The sequence below is a fragment of the Sphaeramia orbicularis genome, chromosome 20, assembly GCF_902148855.1.
Source record: "Sphaeramia orbicularis chromosome 20, fSphaOr1.1, whole genome shotgun sequence".
Taxonomy (NCBI): domain Eukaryota; kingdom Metazoa; phylum Chordata; class Actinopteri; order Kurtiformes; family Apogonidae; genus Sphaeramia; species Sphaeramia orbicularis.
The window spans coordinates 20,290,293-20,314,466 of record NC_043976.1 but is presented as its reverse complement, the minus strand read 5'-3'; the positions used below and the strand labels follow the sequence as shown (position 1 = coordinate 20,314,466).

Here is a 24,174-nt window from a genome sequence, read left to right as displayed (position 1 = left end):
AATACTTCGTCTGTGCTAGTGGCTGCTTGTGGTTCACCGTCTACACTCAAATATAAATGTTAAGAATGTCAAAACCTCCTCGAAATGGAAATGAACTCTTGGCCTTCTCGTCAAATCTCTGCCATTCTTTCCATCTCTTAGGGAACACGCCGAGTGCCTCTCGGGCCCGACTTGTGATTTTTTTTTTTTTTTTCCCTCTAAGGGTGTGTAACAAAAAGCAAACCATTACAATCATCAATTACAATCACGTCTAAAAGCATCTACAGTGTGGTGTCCTTTATATGGTATGCCTCGAGGGCGTTTTTCAAACCTCAGGCAGCAAGTGTGTGCCTGGGAAAAAGTGGCAGCGCTTTAATTGCGTAGGAATCTAAGCTAAAATACTCCTGTCGCCCTGGATTTCAGCTTGAGATCTCCCGTCTGTGGCGCAGGACACCCACGAGTTACTGCACCGCCGCCTGCCTCACGTGTTTATCCTTCCTCTCCCTGTCCAGACCCAAACCCATCCATCTCTCACCAAAAACACCCAATATTACTGCCCATCTAGGGTCACTGGAAAGGAAATGATGGCTTCTACAAATATAAATGATAATCAGTGGCTATGTCAAGCCAAAAGACACAAGAGTTTGAGTTCACCAAGTACCAACAGCAGAACGGTCCCAAGGATATGTAACTATAGATGTCTAGAAAAATGTTTATAGGTAAATCCAAGTATAAAATAAAACCAGCATCAGCCAAGTCAACTTGTTAACTGTCTTGCCTTTTTTATACATTTCTGAAATCCAACAGCCTGGCGTGCTGAAAAAAACAGAATCTGAGAGTGAGTTGAGCAAATACAGAAAAAGAAATGTAAGTATCGGTCCAATGTAAATGCCAGATCTTTTTACAGGTCCACTCACCCGTGCCATCATCTACATTTTCCACTTCCATCACTTCTGTGTTGATTCGACCTCTGAACAGGTAGCGTGGACCCTCCTGGGCTGTCTTGCTGTTTTTTAAGCGCCTTGAAAAACAGACATCCACATGACAGGGTTTAATCATTTTGCGTCATTACTGTTTAATATGTCTCACTCACCGTTCATTCGGGATGCTGTCTGAGACTAATTGCACTCATCTGATGTTTGCTCATACGGACTGATTAAATTTGGTCAGGAAAACATCAAATTGAGGAAAGTTATTGAATTTGAGGGTGTGTTTTTTTTTTGTTGTTTTTTTTTATTTTTTATTCTGTCTTCTTTCTGAAGCCAGTAAATGGATTCAGTACCTGCAGAAACTAAACTGCATAAAACACGTAAAAGCAAATCAAAGCAGGTGGCAGCTTAGCAGGTGGTGGTTGAAGAAAAGGTGCCAAAATCATACACAATGGACACAGCAGCATTGTTAGAGACTGTACCGGTATCTCACTGTGAGCAGTATGTGTAAAACTGTCTCTATTCGGCCAAGTACAGAGCAGACTATTCATTCTGTCTGTAGAAGCACAACAATAGTCGGCAATCAGTAAAAAATTCCTGATTCACCTTGCACAGATCACAATGAATGTCAAATAACTAAGGAAAGTACCCACAGAAAGCATGTGGGAGATAAGGGAAAAAAAAAGAAGAAAGTGTCGAGTGATGACAGTTAATACACCCACCTATGATAATCGCATGCCCCCATTTCCCCAAATACTTTTTACATGTCTCCTCTCCTGCATAAATATCCTTTTGCTCACAAAAACACTGCTCCCTTTTCTTTAAAAAGTAGTGGAACTAGTAAAGTGAATTATTTATTAAGTCCATGCTTTAAATAAAAGGCCTGTACACGTGTAAGAATAGAAGGATATTAGCATAAACATTTAAATATAACTATATTCAATATTTTTATTCCACTTCTTAAAAGTACACACTTTTATGACAGTTTAAATTCATCTTCTGCTTTGTAGACTTTGCCTATAGGGCAATGAATACAGCTAAGACAGTGCAGCCACCTGTTCTTCTTCTTGCAATACACCAGAAGCTTGTCAAACAGGAAGAAGATTCTCTCTTGAATGTTTCCAGCGGAAATCTTCAGTAGGACGCCCTGCATGAGCATCTCAGTGCATGTGTCTGTGATATTGGAGCCCTGCAAACAAAAGGATATAAACAACAGACATTAAAACAGATGTCTGGAGGTAGACAGATCTATCTTAAAGAAAGGGTTTTACACATCAGACATGATTTCTATCCCACTGCATGTTCACACATATTCTCTGAACAGGCGGAGGGATTACAAAGCCCAGCCTTTCCTGTTCCCTCTCTCAGGGGTCTGTAAAAACACTCCCCGTTTCCTCAGAGTAGATTGCTGTGGGACTTTAAAATGTGCACTAGTTAATAGCTTCTATAGAATAACATCCTGTCCAGTCAGACCATGTGCTGCATTGTCGCGCTGGTCACCCCATAGGTGAGGGATCCTGCTGCAAGTGATAAAATGTGCTGTCTTTTCCCTTACCTTGCCTGTTCTGGGAATTTATGTTCCACGTTTGATCAGCCCTTCAGAGCTAAAAATAACTCCCATGTGCACAGAGCCGGAAAATGTGCTAAGCATTTCCTCCTGCTGGAGACATCAGCGGGCCAAAACTTCTCCCGATTTTTCCTTCTCTCTCTCCTCACCCTTTTGATTCTCCTTCTCCTCCCTCTTCTGCTGATTATCTCTCACTTTTCTTCCCCTCCTCCCGATTCCCTCGGCTATTTCTCTATCTGTTTCATTCCTTCCCCCACACTTTTTTCTTCTGCTCTTTTAGGGCCTTTTGACTCTACAGCCTACGACCAGATGTTAAACTAATTTGCAGCCGGTGAATGTGTGCACACCAGACACTGAGAAGGCCAGCGTGTCTTGAAGGGGCCAATGGCAACATCACACAAGTCCAGACTATAAAGCTGCATTTCCTTAACAGAAGAACCAACACTTCCTCTTTATGTTACACTTAAAACAGAATCCTTTGCCCCTTCGCTCCTTTTGGTACCCCTTAAGCGATTCTTTCTCTGCCACATTTTTCCTATCACTCTTCACATCATTCTTGGTCCAATCTAAAGCTCTGCAGAGAGTATATTCAGAGAACTGGTCTCAAAACTTGAGCAACACTTTAAACCCTCAGTCATCTGTTTCGTCTAAATTTCAACCTTCTATTTTTATAGTCAGACGACTGCCAAACATAACCAATGCAGAACAGGATAAAGAATTGTGAATGACAAAAAAGGATAAGCTGTTAATTAGGGGAAAAGAATAGTAGACAGGTTTATACAAAATTTTGAAGAGTCATTTGTCAGTTAGCTGGAGAGATGGGAGTATTGGAATCTTATTAAAAAAAAAACAAAACACAGGAAGCCAGATTAAGCAGAAAAAGTAGACTTTAAGAACACTAATTAAACTGAACAACGGGACAGACTCCGTAATATGCTACGACTTAGTCTAAAATTAACATGTTTTTATGCTACACAGTGACAAAACACAGACACTTAAGCCACTGCCAATCACCGCCCTGACAAATACTGGCAGTCGTCACGGTGACCATCGCCCTGTCTCTCCCACGCGAGGTGAACCTGCCAGGATGCCCCGAGGGCGGCCAGCTGTGGAGCAGGTCAGCGCTAACAAGCAATCAGCCGAGGCGGAGGAGCAGGAGCGGAAAAACAGCGGCTCTTACAATCACTCCTCGACTCTACCATCATTCCAAAAAACACCCACACAGAAATACAAGATGCAACCCTCGTTCAGCTCGCTTTGTTTTTCTGTTTCACTCAGTTTTTCTGCTCTCTTCCTCTTAGTTCCATCTCATTTAGAGGGGCAGAGCCTGGCGTGCAGCAGTTGGAGGGTCCTGATCCAGAATGAGCTAATGTTTACAATTAATAAAAGTGCTGAAGGGAAACCGCAGAGTAGCTGCAGCCAGGACCATGTCAAGTACAAGATACCCCACCCATCAGTAAGCTCCATTCTGATCACGCTATTCATAGACTTTTAACTCTGTGTGTGTATTTGTGCATGTCTGTCTGAAGAAATCGCCTAAGCCAGTACTATATAACAGTATTTATTTATTGCCAGTTCTTAATAGGAGTTTAAGACTGTTTTATTCAGTAACAACAGTTGGTTACTGCCTGCCCTTTCATCCAAAGCTGTATCAACACTGACATCGTGTCTTTGTCTGCATGTGTCCGGGAAGCCTTTAGGCCCTATTCGCATGAAGCCAGGTCAATTACATAAACATCCCAGCTTTTTGCCTCACAATTACCACCACTGTTCTCTCTTTCCAGCCACTACTAGACCTACTGACCTCTTATTAAGGCATCCTAGGACTCAGGAAGAAAACTAATCTAAGTGCGGTCTACCTGATGATGATTGGATCAGTCACCCAAAAGCATGGCAGTTTTAACTACATGCTCATCCAGGCGGAAAGAATTTGGCCATTGTGAATACAATTCATTGTTCCCGAAGAGAACAAGAAAGCTTAAAAGGCTACAAAAGTCACGCCACTTGGAATTCTTGTTGAAATGCCAGCTGAACTGGGGCTAAGTGGCTTTAAATAAGTCATGACTTTGAGCTTTGGCAAGGAAAACTTAACTGAGAGTTTACAGGGAATGAAAAACCTGAAACCCTAATCTGACAGCACAACACCATGACCTACACTATTTCATCTTCTTAAGTTACTGGATGAAAACTACATAATACTGACTTTACAAAGCTTTTTACCTCCCAGCCCTCGATGTGGGATTGCCATTCTTCCAAAATCTCCAGCTTTTCCATTTGTCTCTTTGCTTCGTTGATGCTGGAGCACACTGCCTTCATTACCTGCAGAGACTCCTGCACCAGGACGTAGTCGTTGTGCTTCTTAGGGGTCCTCTTCAGCAGCTCCTGCAAAAATAAAAAACAAAGAAATTTAGAAATATACACAGTTTTCTGCTTTTAAAAAAACTCCATCTGAAATATGTGACATATGGCTCTGAATCATAATTTTCACACCACGAAAAGCATTTAAGAAAACATATATTTCACATCCACCACACAATCCTTTACCTTGCAGTGTTTCCTAAGTTTATAAAATCCTTTCTACTTCATGCCACGGTCTAGTAAAAGACATGACAATCTTTGCGTTTATAGTCTAAACACTATGTTTCAGCATATCAGCTACTATAAGGCTGATTTGCACTGTTCTGGATATATCTGCAGCCACTGATGGCTATCTGTGGCATTCTAGGCAGAGGAGGAGGCCCTGGCAGCTGTAAGACTTCAAATGGCAGAGCATCAGATTACCCCCTATTATTATTACATCTCTGTGTCCGTGCTGGTGGCTGTTTAGAGAACGCCTGGGTGAATTAATAGATCATAACAAGATGAATGAGATGGGACAGCGCAGATCACTTACTCAAACAACTCTTTGAAAGTGTATTTAATTTCGCTCACTTTTCACGTTGGGAAATGGAAATTTCAAAACTAACAACTGAGAGTGCAGGTATGAATGAGCCCAGTCAAAGTGTGCGAATGAGCAGCAGTAGGGCAGGGGAGGTGATGATAGGTCTTGTGTTTTTTCTACAGTGTGGTTGTGCAGGGAACGACAGCAAAGATGTGTCAGAATATGGGAGCAGTGTTTCATTAGTGAGGGAGAGGCTGATGTGGATAGAGGCAGACAGCAAAAAGTAATGACTAGGTGGTGTCGGGTGAAAAAAGTAGAATAGAGGGTGTGCTACAGAGGTGGCACATGGGTGTGGTATCACCGTAATACATGGTTAGCATGCACAGGATTATACTCACTCTAAGCAGCAATGGGTATTTGCAAATCCTCTGGATAGGAGCGACCAGGTAACCCTCCAGTGGGACCTCAGTGTTTTTCCTGCCACCCAGCAACATGCAATTCTGAGGAGAGAAGACAGGGAGAGGGAGAGGGAGAGGGAGAGGGAGAGGGAGAGGAGAGGAGAGGAGAGGAGAGGAGAGGAGAGGAGAGGAGAGGAGAGGAGAGGAGAGGAGAGGAGAGGAGAGGAGAGGAGAGGAGAGGAGAGGAGAGGAGAGGAGAGGAGAGGAGAGGAGAGGAGAGGAGAGGAGAGGAGAGGAGAGGAGAGGACTTTAATAGACTAAATCAGCTAGAAAATGCTCTGGACTCTTATAATATTAATCAATTTTAAAATGACAGTTTGGAGTTGTAGCAAAAGCCCTTTCTTCAAGTATCATATTTTCTCAACTTCAGAACTTCACAGAAAATTGACTGATTACTTGTAAAGCAGTGAAAATATTCTAAAAAATTATGCATAATTACACTAAGGACAAAAATACCGGGACACATCACACCTACACCTGCACTGATTGGAAATATTATCATGATAAAAATGTTCATGTCAGTTGTTTGAAGGTTGATTTTACTTCTTGAGTGAGAGTTCTAGAAACTAGATGTTACTTGTGGGTTAAAACAATGACAAATGACAAATATTTTGGAAATCTAGAAGAAGAACATTTAAAACAATTATGATAAAATTTTAAACCTAGTAGTAAACCTGTGTAAAAACACACACTGAAGCATTTTGGAAGTGTTTTAGATGACAAAGTAAACAAAATTAAGCCTGAAAATTTAAGAACTATTGCAATTATATTTACCACATTATAAAACTATGACATTTCATTATCACTTTATATTCCAGGCCACTGCTAGCAATAAAACACCTTAATTCAATCTGCCCCAATACTTCTGTCCACATGATATATGTGTTTCTTCTAAAAGGAGACACACTGACCACAATCTACACTGACTGTGGTGTAATACCTCATACAAACCCTCTTTATAAAATCCCAACTATTCCTCTATATGGAACTTTCACTCCTATATATTGTCCTAATTGGTGGAAAAGCTTAAATGCTACATTGGCTACTTTCTGATAATAAAAACAGATGGTTTTATAGCATGTTAAACACAAATATTTGAGGTCACTAAATAATTCCTGATATGATTTTTTTTCCGTCAAAATTGTTTTTAGAGTTCCTTTAATATGGGAGAAAAAAAATAAATATATAAACACACACATACACACATAGTGAATTCTGGCATGTATTCTGAATGTATTAATAGTCTTTGGTTTAGGTGGGATGGAAAGCTTTAGCAGATCAGATGTGGCCCGCAGGCCGCCAGTTGATGATCGCTGATTTACAATCTCACATCAACTGAGAGTGACCTTGTCTTCAGGGGATCAAAGTGATGCTTAACTACATGTGGTGAGCTGCAGGTTATGAGGTCACCTGCTTATATTCATTTTCACCTCCCGTTCACCTCACATTTAGATGAGGTGCCACATTACAGCATAAACAATAAACCAGGGTTTAAAGGAGGCCAAAGGTTTAGTGGAGGTTAGCGGATATCCACACACTGGTCACTGCAGAACCTGGGAGGTGATCTGAGGTATATTAGCTGGTGGTCAAGTGCAGGTTAGAGGGTAACGTGAGACATGTATGGCCCTGATGCGAGGCTGGGTCACAAAAAAGGTCAAGGCTATAAAGACCCCATTAAATCAAAGTCAATTAATATCTTTGCCTCCTCGGGCTTCATATATTAAAGCCCCACATGAACAATAAATCTGATATAGAGCTCTTGCAGCCACTTTTCTCTGATGGTGTGTATGTGCAAGTGTGTGTTTTATTTCTCACTCCATCAACCACAGCGTAAGAAAAGGGCATGAGCTAGAAGCGGACAATCAATGCAAGTAAGCCTGCGGTCATACTCTGGTTCTTCTGGGTGTTTTTCTCTATTGTACATCTCCTTCTCAAAGTGCTGTGTTTTTATAAAAGCCTTAAAACTCAAGGGGTGAGGTGGTGTGTGTGTGTGTGTGTGTGTGTGTGTGTGTGTGTGTGTGTGTGTGTGTGTGTATAAACGTGTGCTATTGAGAGGTGAGAAGTATTTGCATTACACACTGTCAAAGCTCAGGTAAAATATGGGTACACACAAAGACTAAACAGCATGAAGGGAGGAGTTATGAGAGAAAATTTGGGAGCGTTTTTGACCTTTTTGAGCACACAGTTCATTAAGCCAGCTGCTGGGATGTGATCATCTTTTGTTCTAGCAATGCGATGCTCTCCTGTGGAAGCTAACATCTCTCAAAGTGTCGGGACAGGAAGAGGGAGTCCGCCCACACATGGGGCAGAGTCACATCAGCTGTCAGACATACTGGAACATAGAGTACAGGGCTTTACACTGTCCAGCTGCCATGTGTGGGTGACTGTGTGTTTGTATGTCTAAGACTGTGTGTCTGTGTGTCTTTCATGTGTTAGTTGTTCTCAAATAACAAATGAGGACCGGACTTCAATATTGGCCCTTAATCACCTCTGACGTGAGCAAAAAGGCTTTTCAGTACTTCCTTAAATGAGTACCGTTGCATATTGATAGTAATAAATCTTGAAATGAATGGAGACAGAACCACTGACGTTAAAGTCATACTAAACATTACAATATTTTCAAGATGACACCACCTTAATTTTTTTATTGTGAGATCTACATATCATATCTATATATGTGCGTAATTATCATTTTTATATAATACATAGACAGAGTCATGGAAAAAATTATTAGACCACACTTGTTTTCTTCAATTTCTTGTTCATTTTAATGCCTGGTACGACTAAAGGTACATTTGTTTGGACAAATATAATGATAACAACAAAAATAGCTCATAAGAGTTTAATTTCAGAGCTGATGTCTAGCCCTTTTCCATGTTTTTTTTTTTTTTGATAATAATCCAAATCACTTAAGTTCTTATATCAATAGCTATGGTATATCCTGCCAAAAACAGTGCTTTTAGGCATTCCATGTTTTCTTTTCTGTCTGTTTTAGTCACATGACACACACAGGAGTTAGTACTTGATTGCATAACCATTGTTTTTGATGACTTTTGATGGCCTAATATTTTTTTCAGCGACTGTATATATATTTTTGAATATATAAATCATAGGTTATTTCTATATTGACTAGGAAATGATTGCATAAATTCTGGAATTTTTATGTTACATTGCTGGACCCTAGTCAAAAATTTCTTTTTTTTTAATCTTTTTATTGGATTTTCATACACACATGACAATATCTAACATGTACAATATTTCCATGTGTTGTAGTTAAAGGTAATAGACAGTTGTCTCTATACAATGTAACCTGAAAGCAGCAATTTCAATCTAAAATGGCTTCTATAAATGAACCATAATAAGCCAACCGAGTCACAAATTTCATTCTTTCATGTGTCAACATGAAAATTGAACTGTGAACCTTCAAACAGCTCAACTCACTACCTCCTGCTTCCTGTTTAAAAATCTCTTTGAGTCCTCCCACCCATTTCATGGCGCAGTTCTTCATCCTTAACTCTTTCAGTACAACTCGTGAAATAAAAATAAAAAATAAAAAATTTTCACTTCTAATCAGTGGTGTTCATTCACATTCTGCAAAACATCATTCATTTTCTAAAGGGTCAACTTTAATATATTATGTCGCTGTATTCAGGAACACCGGAATCACAGAAAACCGGGGATTTTATCTCATGAAACCACTGCCTCAATCAGTGAATTTAGCTGGGAAAAGACTATAACAGCAATAACAGCAGCAAAAATATTCTAAATACAGCATACATGTGACAGGATATTTATTTTTAGGCAGACCTTTATTAAGTGGTACCAGTAGTACAAAAACCTAAACTATTCCTTTCAGAACCTTATATGGTTCTTTATAAGTCTTGTGATTCTGTCATACAGATGTTCCTGAAATACTCCTGTCTGAAATACACCTGCACATTCAGAATCTGATCAAAACCACCTCAGCTTCTGTCTGACTCTTTAGATGTTTGTAGAATCAGTGGGTGAAGAAGGACTCAGAATGTGTGACTCAAATCATAACAATGAAAATGGCATAAATAACATAAAATCTGGTCTTTTCCATTTTAATTTGTGTTTCTTCAATATGTGGTTTTTAATCCGATACAGGACTGACTTTTTGAAATTCGATCTCAATCTGAAGAGTCCAATCAGAATTCATGTGTTTTCAATTCTGTAAACCACACATATAAAACATGGAAGGCAGCAGGGATGGAGGTCATCAGTGGATAAATTAATAGTTAAAATGGGCCTCTCTTCCCTCTCATTGTTGTCCTTATTATCATGTGTCGGCTTATGAATGTTACATAAAGGCTGACTTCAGTGGCCTCCATGTTTACTTCCATAAGATTGTTATGCTGCATATAATTGATTTTGTGCTTTTGCACATGCAGGTCAGTTTAGGACCATGACCCATACACTATGGGATCCAATATTTCCTACAGTTTGAATACAAAAATAGGACCAATGGCCCTGTAGTGCACTGGCATGTTCTATAAAAATCAATAACCACTTGAATTTGCGAGGTTGTCAGGTTCTGCCGCTATGTCTGAGTCCTGTGATCTGGATGTGGGTGGTACTTTCACTGGAGGATAACTCAACTAATTAGATGAAAGTCCATATGTGACTTCCTATCAGTGCTCAATAGTAACTATATTGATATCTCAAAGCATAGCCATTTTAAAAGTCATCAAAATATGGCCCATTGTAAGTAAAGGCAAATTTTTAGTAAATCAAAAACTTGTCAAAAATTTATAAATCAAAATTTCTCATAAATCTGAACAAACTTTGTCGACATTGTCCCAAGGAAGCTACATAAAAAACTGAAATAAATCTGATCAGTAATTTCAGAGAAGGAGATTGTCGAAATGTAGACAGTGGTGACCTTGAGTTTCACCCTTCAAGGTCACTCAAGGTCAAAGGTCATGGATCCAAATGAACGTCCATATATGACTTCCTATCAGTGCTCAATAGTATCTACATTGACATCTAAAAGTATGTTCATGTTATAACCCATCACAGTATGGGCCATTATAACTAAAGGCACATTTTAAATATTTCAGAAATGCGTCAAAAATTTTAAAAATCAAAGTCATTAGGGGGTAAAATAGCGTGGGTAATTCATGTGTTAGTAAAGACCAAAATGGCTTCTTGGACCTACATTTGAATGTTTACTCCAACTGTGATGTAGTTGTGACACTGCTATAAATAACTAAGTGGATGCATGTTACTAGTTTGTCTTCAGGTGCACATTCACGGTCCCCTCTTACCAGTAAACATGTCCGGACGCTCCTGATCTTATTAAGCTCCAGCAGAAGCCTCTGGGCCTTCTCGTGATTCCCGCAGTATTCATCATAAATCTGGAAACGGCTCCTCTGTTAAGGCCCAGTAGGTAAGAAGGATGGATGATGTGTAAGGGGAACAAATTACAGAGAGAAGGTAAAAAAAACAAAAAAAAAGATGAGGGAAAAAGAAAAAGGAAGACACAGAAAAGAAGATGTGTCAAAACAGAAAACAAATAAGATTAAAAAATAAAGCAAAATTAGATTAATAAACAAGTGGTGCCAGGCACAACAAACCCCGCCCTTCTCACGTATTGTAACTAATTTTGACATCGATACAGCTGATGTCATTATGTCTATGCTTGTGCTGATGTCAGCATATCAATTGCCTCTATATATGCGCTAAGTTTGAAGTAAATTGAAACAAAATTGATGTTTTTATAGACATTTGAATTTTCACCCATTATAAGTAAATGGGAGAAGAAAAAAAGATTTAAAAATTCATAAAGAATTTTAACTTTGGCCTACTTTTCCCAAAATGTTACCACATCTATTCTGGGTCACTGGCAATCTATAAAACCAATTTGGTATGAATTCAACCAATAATTTGCTGCAACAGACATTTGAAATTTCAGCCATTATAGGTAAATGTGGAAAAAAAGATTTTAAAAATTCATAAAAAATTTTAACTTTGACCTACTTTTCCCAAAATGTCATGAGATCTATTCTGGCTCACTGGCAATCTATAAACCCAATTTGGTATGAAGTCAGCCTATAGTTTTGCTGCTAGACTGTTAACAAACAAACAAACCGAACCAAAAACAAAACCCCTTGCCTCCCCTTGGGGGTGGGGTAATAACAGAAAAACATTGCAGAGCAGTGATAAACTGCAGGATTCATAGTGCATGTGTATTGCTGCGCTTCCTCTGCTCTCTGTTGTGAAATACATAATGTATGGAGTTTTCAGGAGGCTGCAATCATATCTTGTCATCTGCCTCGCAGCAATATGACGGACAACTTTCCACAAAAGCAGACATTCATATTGCATTATTTTGAGGTAGCAGTGGGAACAGACCACACAGCCTCTAAATCAGTCACTACAAAGTCACAACAGAGAAACAAAAAATAGTATATGGTGTTCAGGCTTACAGATCTTCCACTGAAGGCAACACTAGTGATGTGCACGGACAAAACTGTCACAACAGCGGATGGTAATACAAAAACACAACCAACTGTACACTAACCACTCTTCCAAACGTGTAAGAACTCCCAAAAAGAGTATTTTATGAAGCTCTGGGAGTAGTTTTTACTGTAGCTGAGAGGAGGAGTAGAGTCTTTAGTCAGCGTGAACCAGTTTTCTGGCCTGAATCAAAGAGGGATTTTGATCTGGGAAGTCCAGCTGGCTTAGTTTTACCTATTTGTGTTTCTGTAGTAATGCTTCACTACAGATCTGGTAATTCTTTCTTGGAACATCTAGAGCGTCAACAAATCACTACAGAGAGTTGGATCGTAAGACAAAGAACTAGGGAAGACAGAAGGCAAATGTGTCCAAGTCTCGTCTCTGCAGACTCACATGATCACACATGACTAAAAAACAATCCTTTTAGTTATGCTCTGAATTATATGCATTAAGGTCAACTCATCATAAAGCTAACTAAACCATCCATACCGCTGGATATATCTCTTTCATTTGTATCAAATCTACAACAAAACGTAGTCGCCTTAAGCCAAAAAGAACATGGTATGATTTATTTGACTTAAACCTATTATATGCCAGTGCGCCCCAAGGCTCAGCATCAAAGAACTGTGATATATAGCAGGAGTAAGCAGCATATCAGAGAATATCACACATGTGCACGCTTTCATCATGAGTAAATCCAGAAAGAGATGAGTTGACAACATATGGTCCGTCTTATCCTTTTCAGCAGAACTCATTCTCATAAATATTTAAAAAGGATCTCAGAACAAACTGGCATAAAAACAGGGTGCACTAATGAAACAGCAATAAGAATCCGGACAAGATGCTGAACGGTGATAACTTAAGGTGGAAAGATGACCTTCAACGTAAAAGGAGAGAATCTGCACAGAAACATGCGGCACTCACAAAGTGCAGGAAGCAGCGTCCGATTTCATGGTGAGCGTGAGGGTCCGGGTGGAGGAGCTCCTCCACCATGGAGAGAAAGTCTTTGTGAACAGCCAGGATCTCCTCAATGTTAGAGAATAAAACCTAAAAGAGAAAAAGTGAAAGAGAAGAGTAGCAGTGGATGTTATTTCTTGGTTTACCAGAGATCTAAGTAAGAATGCCAGTGTGCAGACTGAATCAATACTTTGGTATATGTTACTTTTTTGTGGCCCGTGGTGCTAGCAAGAGGAATTCTGAGGCGAAAGAATAAAAAATGAGGTTTCTTTGTAACTGGCATCTTGTCTGGAGATGTCTTTGATATTTGGATTTCAAACATTATTAAACATATTTTAACAGAAAAGCTTAAAAAAGAAGCACATTTTCACATCTGCTCTGTGGAAACTCTGCCGTCATGTGTCACTTTTTAAGTCGTTTTTGTGGTTATACCAAAGGACAAGTAGCCTCAGAAGGCCTGTTAAATAAGAGCATTAAAATGGAAAAGCATCTCATGGGTGTTGGGAGGCAAAATTGTTCTTTAGTGATGCAGCAAAACAAAAAAACAAAAAAAACAAAAACAAAACAAAACAAACAAAAAAATGGAATCAGTCAATCCAGCTCTAGATGCCATTCAGCTGTTTGGTGACATAATGACCTCTGGGATGCAAATCCACTCTGAACAGCACATTCCCAAATAAAACACAGTATGGATAGACGTATTCCAAAACACAGGACGTGCAGTTAATATCCACTCAATGTGTGTTTACCTTCCAGAGTAAGCAAGTCACAGACACTCCCACTGTGAGAGAACATCCTTTATTATCTTCCAGTCAGGATCATTTATAAATAGATTATATTTACAGCTGCTTCCTGGATCGCCCACTACTTCTTTCTCAACTCGGAACGCTGCTATTTTAGTTGAAAGTGCCCCAAACAAGGGACCCACTTTATTTAGTTTCCAATGTAATTTCCGGCCCCTTCGTAGATCAAGTTACTGAATGAAAATAAGGTTTGTGTGCCGTGTCTACACTGAAGGTCCCAATATTGATTCAAAGTCGGTTTCTTTTAATATTTCTACAGATCTTAATTATGCAATCACACTCACAAATTGACCCTCACCTTAACTGTTTCCTCTGTGATGTTCTTGTCGATTTTGGTGGCTGCATACTGGTTGAGGCGATGTAGAAACACCTGAAAGAAAGCAGAAAAAGGAACAGTTAACACTTCTGAACTGGCCAAGGATTAAATTACACTTTTGGCACCTGATCCCTTTTACCTTTAACAGACCAAATAGAAGAGCAGATTTGAGGCTTTGTGTGTAGTTGAAACACTTGGCTGCAAGAGCAAATTAGTAACCATCACAATGGACACACGATACACATGAAACACAATCTTTCCACTGGATGAAAAGAAAAACATAATTGTAGTGCATGGTATTTCAAAGGCGATGTTAAATGGTCAGGGATGGAAGTTGGAGAGGCCGGCAGTGAGTGAATTGAGATGGATGGGAAGTGCTCTTATTTTCTTCAGTCCCTGAGGAGACTGGTTCCCAGCCTGCTTCACAGCACAAGCTCTTGACAACCCATTTAATGCTTCAGGGCACTTTCTGAGAATGGCAAATTACGAAGGTGTGCTTCAAATATATTCTTAAAATGTGACTAAGGAGGAATTAGTCATTTTGGGAACGCCGCCTAAGGGAGAGCTTTTAGAGGAGACATCCATTACCAGGTACCAGATGAGGAACTCGATGTTTATGTGTGAAATGCTCGGAGTGCAGTTAGGCAGACAGGAATCTATCTTCTGTAGACGCTGTGAGGGAAATAAATTGGCAGAATCACACTTTGATTTTGATTGATGTCTCCAATGCACTTGACTTCAGGGATGCTACAGTATGATGAAACACACAGCAAGGCTTACAATGGCAAAAATCAACACTTTCATAAAATATAAACTAAATGACAACATTTACTCGGTAGCTCGGATTTTAAGCCACATTAACCTGCTAGTATGTTTGCTTAGTGTAAAGCATCTCAATCTCTAATGTTTACACTGCTTTTCCATCTGTTGGTGAGCAAATTAGACAGGTTGGTAAAAACATTTCCATGGCATAACGTTCCTGACATTTGTTTTCCTTCCCACATTAAAAAATAAATCATTCTTATCCAAAAATGACAAAAAAAAAGGGAGGAACCCAAGTATGCAGAGCTCATTTTGTGATACATCTCCAGGTAGAGTGAAATGTGCATGTGGATTTTATTATGACAAAACATTTCACTAAAATGCTCGTGGTGGAAATAAATTAAGCAAAATTAAGTAAAAATGAAGAAAAACATACTAAGTGCTGTCTTAAACAGAGGCTTGCTGTCAGCTGTTACCATTTAGAAGACAAACTTCCCAGAATGCAGCGGGGCTGTCAAAACCGATAGTCTATCTTAATCAATGGCTTGTCACTGATCACCATAATCCTCAGAAAAATCAATGCAGCGTGACAGACAAGATAATAAGCACAGAGACAGTGGCACAATGCAACATATTACAACACAGAAAACATTTAAGCAGCACAAAACATTTTGTTCGTGGTGCGGCGAGACACAAAGCAACAACAGCAGCTCTGTTAACACATGGCCAACATAAGCAAGCGCCACAATGAAAGGTAGTGTAAAGCAGCATGTGCATGAACAGTAAAAAGTTGCATCTGTCTTTGCAGTTGACCTTAACCATGGGCATCCCTTCACCGTCCCACTGAGTGCCACAATGCCATCTGTTGCTCACTGCAGCCACGCAGCAGGCAACCTGACCTGAGCAAGCTAACATAATACAGCCACAAAGCATGTAAACAGCTTACTTTAATGAGCAGACAAGCCAAGAATTATTCCTTGACACCAGATCTAACCAAGCGGCTGTGACGACTGTAAGCTCTTTGAAAAGTTCCGGTTGATTAATTGTGAACAGATGTAAAGGTGGTGGAGCTAAATCTATGGTAATTCTCCATTTACACCTAATTACAAAGCCAATGTTCTGTAAACTTTCTAAGAAAAACAAGCTGACATGAAAAAAATTGCTGAAATAATTTTAATCACATTGTATTGATGTCAAGCAACACTTCAAAAAGAACTGTACAAGTGAATACTTGAATCTAGGATTGAAGCTGGAAAAAAAAAGGACTTAAATAATCAGTCTCTTTGTTGTAGGCCAGCTCCACACTGATTACCATTCTGTAGCTGCCTTGCCTCGCAACTCTGCCACTCACAAGCATTAGCATCTGATTAGCAAGTCTAATATGTACAAAAACGGAGCAGACTTCGACAGGCCCTCGCAGCGGCCTGACAGGGCTTACAGTACAGGGCCTTGGCTGAGCAAAAGCACTGTTAATTTGCATCAAATCACTGGTCCTGTAATTGATGTGTGGCATCACATACGGGCTCATTAGGAAGTCTATCATTTCAGGTCTAATAATGAAGAGTCTATCCAACAGAAAATAATCTCTGTATTTGCAAAGCACTAATTATGCTGTAGATCTAAAGCTATTGGGAGCCCCACTGCAGATGCTTATCACAAATAAACAACATAAGAAATAGGAGCGGCAGTACAATGGAGCGCAGGGACTCATATGGAACTTATCTGATGGAGATAATAAATGTGTTATCACCTCAAAGATAAGAGAGAGGTTGTTTTGTTATGGAGAAATAATGGTGTAAAATTGAAAACATTTCTCATGTAGGTCTTTGGATAGGTATACCGCACAGAAAAAAAATAAATAAATACAGTGGCCACACAAAAGTCAGCCTGAGCACTGACAGAACTGTCCAATTTCAGAGTCTTTGCAAATTTCTGGAATTGTGTAAGGTTAGGTCTTGATTTGTTGAAACAAACACATCACGACTGCGTCGCTGATGTCGTTAAGAGACTAATCCTGGAACAGCTCCATGAACAGTGAATGGGAAGCTGACTAACTGAATTTATGGACACAGTAACAGTACCCAGGGTGACTGTGAATATAAGAGCTCCTGCAGGTTTGTGCTGTACATGATAACACAGGAGTACATGAATACACAGGTCATATTCAGAAGCTCAAATATTTGGATGTACTGAATTTAAATCTACTGCTTTATGAGTCATTTACACTGTTTAACTTCTCTTCGCTGTTGTAATTCTCAGCGGAGCATGTCCCAGGCTTTGTCTCTTGATTGCATCACTGAGCAAAGTATCTGTTCTCAGATTTAAAGCCTCTGGTGCAGAAGAGAATTGACAGATCTGTCTATGACGTTAATAATTCTTTGAAACTTTCAGCAGAGATTTTTTTTTTTTTTTTTTTTTTTTTACAAAAGTTGTGGGGAATTGTCACAGTAAGAATCAGCCAAGACTACCTCTCAGTTTTCAGATACATTTCTTAGAAATACTTTATAAAAAACACATTTCCCCCATCACTCACAGTCGTTGGTGCCTGTGTCCTCATACCCAGTAACAAAAACCTGAATTCCAGAGGGACATGTTTTGTTTCCTTGGACTGGATGTGCTTTCTACTAGGAATCCACCATGTCTGGACAGTGGGCACAACTGAATCACAAATAGACTTCACTGAATTTTAAAACTCCATGTCATGTCTGTCAAACACTAAAGTAAGCAGAGAATATTCAAAGTTAAAGAGTATTTATTTAGTTTATTTGAAGATTTTCATATTTCAGCAGCACCTAGGAGTATGTCCGTCATAAACACTATATAATCACCTCTTTTCAAATATTCCTTATAATATCAGATTGTTATAAATCATAATAATAATCTCCATTCAGCTACAAAAATGTTTAGCTTGATTAAACTAATACAAGTCCAATAATATTTTTTACACTTAAGTTGTTACCATTACCACATTTCGCATATCCCTGCTGTAACAGGTTTTTAGATAATTATATCACAATTTTATTTATAATAATAATAATAACTTTATTTATAAAGCACCTTTAAAAACAAAGTTTACAAAGTGCTTTGACAGACAAAGCAGAGGAGCACAACAGCAGGATACAAGATGCGAGTAAAGAAACTAAAACAGAAACAACACAATAAAAGAGATATGTACAGCAAACGCGAAAACATGACACTTCGAATAAATAGAGTGAATTGGAGTAAAGAGGGCAGAGACAATTTTTATTTATGCTTTCTGGTGTTCAGTGTAGAGAAGCTGTGACAAAGGAATAAACTGAATTCATTGTCAGACATCAAATTAATCCTCAACTATTTTGACACTATTGAATCTATAACTATTAAGTTTTAGTGTTAAAACAAAAAAAGTCCAAATTCTCTGGAACTCCTTACATGTAAATATTATGAGGTTTCTTTCCTCCAGTTAGATAATAAAATGAATATATTTGGGTTGTGGGCCAAAGGAGATGTTTGAGGACATTATCTTGGCTTTGAGAAACATTTTTTCACCATTTTCTGACATTTAATAGACCATCAACAATGAAAATAATCATTAGTTGCAGACCTACTATAGTTCAGTGCCAATAAATGGCTCTTCTTTGCCATTTGCTTATACTAGTGGTACAGAAAAAGTCAAATCATTCATTGAAATTATACATATCATAGTCCAGCATCAACTAAAATATATTATCATGACAGTAATAAGGCAAAGTCTTGAAGTCTGAAGATAAAGAGGATAAAAAAGTTGGCCAACAATTGTGATGTTCTTATGGTGATCTTTCCATTGGCAGCTCAGGAAAGTTAGACACATCTTCAAAATAGCATCTGCCCCCCTCATGCACAAACCCAGATGCACATATGTCACTCATTTGATGCCTCTGAGTAGCTACTGACATATTTTTCCTCCAAGGAAATTTAACTGTTCTTTGCTTCATCAGAGATTTTCCCCTCTACTTGTTTGGTGTGTATGCATTTTCTATCCTTAATCCTGTACAGTATTCAACAAGAGGAAAAAAGACAGCCTCAGAAAGTCATTTTCTTCCCTCAGGACCAGGCATAATCACCTGGACTGTCAGTCTGATAGCTAAGGGGAGACTACACATTAAAACCCCATTAAAGTTTTCATTATTATACAGAGCAGATGGGGCGTGATGAATAGATTGGTCCAATCACTGCATGCGGCCCTACCTGCCATTAATCAACACAAATACACATGCTGCAGGCTACAATGGTGAAGCTGCAGAAAACGTGGCTAGTGAAAAATATGATAACAGCCCGACCTTTACTGTCAGACCAAAATTAACCCATAAAGACCCAAACATCCACTGGTGACCAAAATCACTTACTGATATGAAATGTTTAATACCTGTTGATCCATTAATCCTATCAATACATGTATATAATTGTTGCAAAATGCAGTTTGTCATCTTTTTACGGTCATCAAATATGACCCATGTGGACGTTCAGAGGCTCCGTAGTGAACGTGGAAACACCGTCATCTTCTACAACATTGATTCACCAGGAAAACCCATGGAGTTGGATCAATGACAGTGGATGGACACGCTGGGTTTATGTTTAGGTATTGATATTCATTCATTCATTCACCTTCTGAACCAGCTTTATCCTCACTAGGGTCACAGGGAGTGCTGAAGCCTATCTCAGCTACCTATGGGCGAAGGCAGGGTACACCCTGGACGAGTCGCCAGTTTATCGCAGGGCTGACATATAGAGACAAACAACCAATCACTCTCACATTCTCACCAATTAACCTATCAGTGCATGTCTTTGGATGGTGGGAGGAAGCCTGAGAACCCACGCAAACACTGGGAGAACATGCAAACTCCACACAGAAAGGTCCCTGATTGGAACTGAACCCAGGACCTTCTTGCTGTGAGGCAATGGAAAAAGTCACTTTTTCTTCAGTTTTCTCTATTTCTCTGTTTCTGATAGAATAACCCTCAACTGTAATCCAAGCTTTTATGGACATCTACATGATCAGTGAATTAAATATGAGAAATGGGTGAGAAAATACCATCTTCTTTCCATTTGACGTGTGGCTATTGAATTGTACCCGTAAGGGAAGTTTTGCTTTTCCAAATAAACAAAGAATGAAAAAAAAAGAAGCAAAATACAGATGATAATACAATAAATGGTAACAAAACACTTGAAAAAGGTTAAAAATAGAGGAAAAATTCATTTGGGAACTACCACAAAAATAGCACTGGGTCTTTATGGGCTAAAATCACAAAACTGAAAACAGACTCATATAACAGAACTGTAGATCTTTCCATCACGGATTCACTAAAGTGGAAATTTGTCTCACTCAAACATGACTGACAGGTCGCTCAATGGATGAAGTTTGCTGAAATATACTTCTACACAGGAGGGTAGCTGACATCATACACTCCATCGCCTGGGGTTTAGTATCAAATACATAAAACAGAAACTGAAAGGGGCAAAGGTACTGTCTGGAGGGCTGTTACCATGCCAACAAAGTGAGTGCTGAGCCAACCTAAATCAGGACACTTTGTGAATGGACATTATGCAACATTGCATTCCTCGGCATCCCTCCAACGCAGATACAATCAGCGGAAGGTTAGCCACTCCCTGTATATATGTTTATCTGAGTGAAAGTCAGTCAAACTGAATTCAGCAAAGACTGAAACTAGTAGCTTCATCAAAACTTACACTGCTATAATGGGAGCACAATGATGGACATTCCTATTCAGCAAAATAAAGTGCACACGGTGAGAGTTTGCCAAGGTACAGCATATCTGGTGTTGAAGAAAGGCTACAGCAAATTTAAAATGTGAACAAGAGAATAAGTAAAGAGCAAGAAGGGGAAAAAGCATGCTGTTCATCACGCTGCACACCCTGCAGAATGGGCTGTGATGGGAATACAAATCTCACCCAGGGAAAAAAAAAAGAGCCCTGAATCTGAATAGAACCAAAAGCACAAGACGATGCAACAAATTGCTTTGATATAAAAACAGAGAACCATGTAGCTGCTCCCATGCCACAGAAATTAGTCTGAATCAAGTACAAAGCTAGCCTCAAACATCTGTTTATGTATTCAAGTTAAAACCATTGGAGCAGGAACATGGGGTCCGTTTGATGTATTCCATGCAAAACAACCACTTCAGGTCCCTGTGGATCGATTGGTTCGACTGTAGAACATCATGGTCTGTCTGAAATTAAAAGTACTGCAGTGGCTTTATTAACATGCGTAAAAACTATTTTATTCGGTAATACATACTTCATGTCAGCGCTGTTTTAAAACTTCTTCTTTAACCAGGGTTCAAGTGCTTTTTGCTGTAATGTAATATCTGTTGGTCACAATTGAAAAAGGTCCAGTGTGAGTTCATTGGCACTGGTCACTATAAATTGTCCCTCTGTGAGAATGAATAGGCCTTTCTCAGAGTCTATTGGACAAGCTGCCTCTTTTGTTTAACAGCGATTCACTGATTTGCTTTGTTGTCATGACTGGAAAGCTGGCAAACACACATGCACACACACACACACACACACCAACATCCTGTATACACAATTTGTTTTCCACTTGCGACACTTGTTGCAAATAAGACAGGATTAGCATTAAACGTACCTACCCATAGCCAAAGACAAAGAACTGTTCCCTTTTGGATAAATAAATGGTAATGAGACAAAGGCCATTCAAAGCCAGAGATGGAGACACAAACAACAGCTTCCCTATGACAAAGCCCACTGGAGTGAATCACCAGACTGTGAAAGTATGCTCATTAACACAACAGTCCTTTTTTTTTTTTTTTTCGGCATGTGTGTAAGTCTGCGTTTCTCTGTTGTTCATCTGTCTCCCAGGATGTCAGAATAGAGAGTAAAACACAGTGAGAAGAGTTAAAGGAGAGCAGGTAACAGGTGTGTGAGCAGCACGACACCCTCAGGCAAGCTCTTGCAAACGGGTGAGAGAATGAAAGTATGTGTTAGAGACTGAGATAGAGTAAAAAAAGAGAAAAAGGCAGAATAAACACATAGACATTCAGGGAGGGAGGAAGTACAGAGTGAGCAGGCGAGACGAAAAAAAAAAAGAGATCCTTGTTTGGCCTTCTTAACATGACATCCCTGTGGGGAGGATATGGTGCCTTTACCATGCTTCCTGTGCAGAGGAACTACTCTTCAACTGGAAATCACCGATACAGGCTTCTTCACAGCCTCTCATACACACACCTATGCACTCACATCACATTCCTGCCTTTGCAAAATATGGAACGTCCCCCAAGAGGTACTGACCACAGACAAACAGAGTCAGTGTCTGATGCTTAGTGCACACTGGGGGACATCCGAACAGAGAGAAAAGGCTCTTTGTGGCCATTCTGTCCCATAAGCCAAGCCCGTCCTGCCTTCGACAGGTCCTTATGACACCTCCAGGACTCATCCAGGGCTTCCCATCTTATTAATCTGGCTGGTTTCCTCAAAGTGTTCCAACTGGCCTGTTTGTCTCCAGTGGGAATGTATACAGGAAACAAACAGTATAAATACAACAGGGAATGTTAATATGTCCATCTTGGGAGTGGCTATGAACGCTCATCTGCACCACTCAGGGAAGGTATTTAATTAACCGTGGAGAATTTATCGCTGATTAACTTTCTAGTATCTAAATATGACATATTACAATATGTTAATGACATTTTAACAGTGCTCAGTTTTTAATTACCTTCGCCAAGGAACAGTGGAGATTATGTTTTCATTGGGGTTTGTCTTGTCTGTCTGTTTGTTTTTTTGTCTGTTAGCAAGATAACTCAAAAAGTTATGGATGGATTTAGATGAAATTTTCAGGAAATGTTGATATTGGCACAAGGAACAAATTAATAAATGTAGGTGGTGTTGGGGGGGGGGGGGCTCTGATCTGCCTTGGCGAAGAGGTGCATTCTCCAAGTGCTTTTCTAGTTTGGCCTTTTTTCTGTACATTTTCTGCCACTAGTACAAGAATAAGCCTAAACATACAACACATTTAATGGAAAAGAAGATAAGGTTGTTAGTGCTGAATACTCAAACTGCAAAAATGCATGAATAACTAATATACACAAAGTACTTTACTGAAATAGACAAAGATGATTGATAATGAGTTGGGGTGTGTATTGGCAAGAATCTGGCAATACGATACAAATCATAATACTAGGATCACAATATGATATATCACGGTATATCATGATACTGTCAAAAAGGCAATTTTTTGTTTGTATCCTTTTTTTAAAATGATTATTTCCTTGAAGAACTGAATTACTCCAGAAATATGCACAAATACTAAACTCATTTTTATTTGATCAGAACAGGATCTAATGCTATATCACAAAATGTTCCTGTGTTAAAACTTAAATTATGTTTTACAGACATTACAGTTTATGATCCTGTTCAAATGTTCATATTCTATTAGTTCATAACTAACATCATAACATTATTTTTGTGCAATCCAAACAAAGGAACTGACAGTATTTAATAAGAGTGCTAAATAATAATGAATAAAATATAAAAAACAAAAACAAAACAAAAAATGAACCTCCACAATATCTGCATTTGAATAAGTACCTAAATATATCAATACAGTACTTTTTAATATTGATATAGTATTGTGAAGTGAAATATCGTGATATATTGCAGAACCAATATTTTCTTACACTCCTAATAATGAGGTAAATAATACATATCAGCTGCAGTGTTTGATAGTTTTTTAGCATAACTGGGCAAAAAAAAAATCATAATCCTTTCTTCATATTATAATTTAAGTGGTTTTGACTGGACATGACAATTCTGCATCCAGTCTTTGTGTTTTCAGGTTGGAGAAAATCAATCCAGTATGCACTGATTTAGACTAAGCGTCTTCAGATGGGTAGGGTTAGCTATATTTATGGTTAACAGCTGCAGTTGCCAATTTCTGAACATATTCTTTCAAATACAACCTAGACGTGGCTTCACTTGTCATGATGTCAGGTTCATTTATATTTACATTAAGTGTTTTGATTTGGACAAAGAGGACAGAGCTGAATAAGA

The 24,174-nt window shown here is 39.0% G+C and overlaps 1 protein-coding gene across 1 annotated transcript in view; it reads right to left on the bottom strand.

Annotated features, from left to right (window-relative positions):
- The window catches only part of prex2 (phosphatidylinositol-3,4,5-trisphosphate-dependent Rac exchange factor 2), a 131,685-nt gene that overhangs the window by 93,108 nt on the left and 14,403 nt on the right, over nucleotides 1-24,174 (bottom strand). The window contains exons 2-8 of the mRNA XM_030123560.1: nucleotides 14,353-14,424; nucleotides 13,219-13,341; nucleotides 11,103-11,207; nucleotides 5,755-5,856; nucleotides 4,696-4,857; nucleotides 1,964-2,097; nucleotides 897-1,000 (exon numbers count right to left, since the gene is read on the bottom strand). Coding sequence (XP_029979420.1) covers nucleotides 897-1,000; nucleotides 1,964-2,097; nucleotides 4,696-4,857; nucleotides 5,755-5,856; nucleotides 11,103-11,207; nucleotides 13,219-13,341; nucleotides 14,353-14,424 — 802 coding nt within the window. The remainder of the gene's footprint in view (nucleotides 1-896; nucleotides 1,001-1,963; nucleotides 2,098-4,695; nucleotides 4,858-5,754; nucleotides 5,857-11,102; nucleotides 11,208-13,218; nucleotides 13,342-14,352; nucleotides 14,425-24,174) is intronic.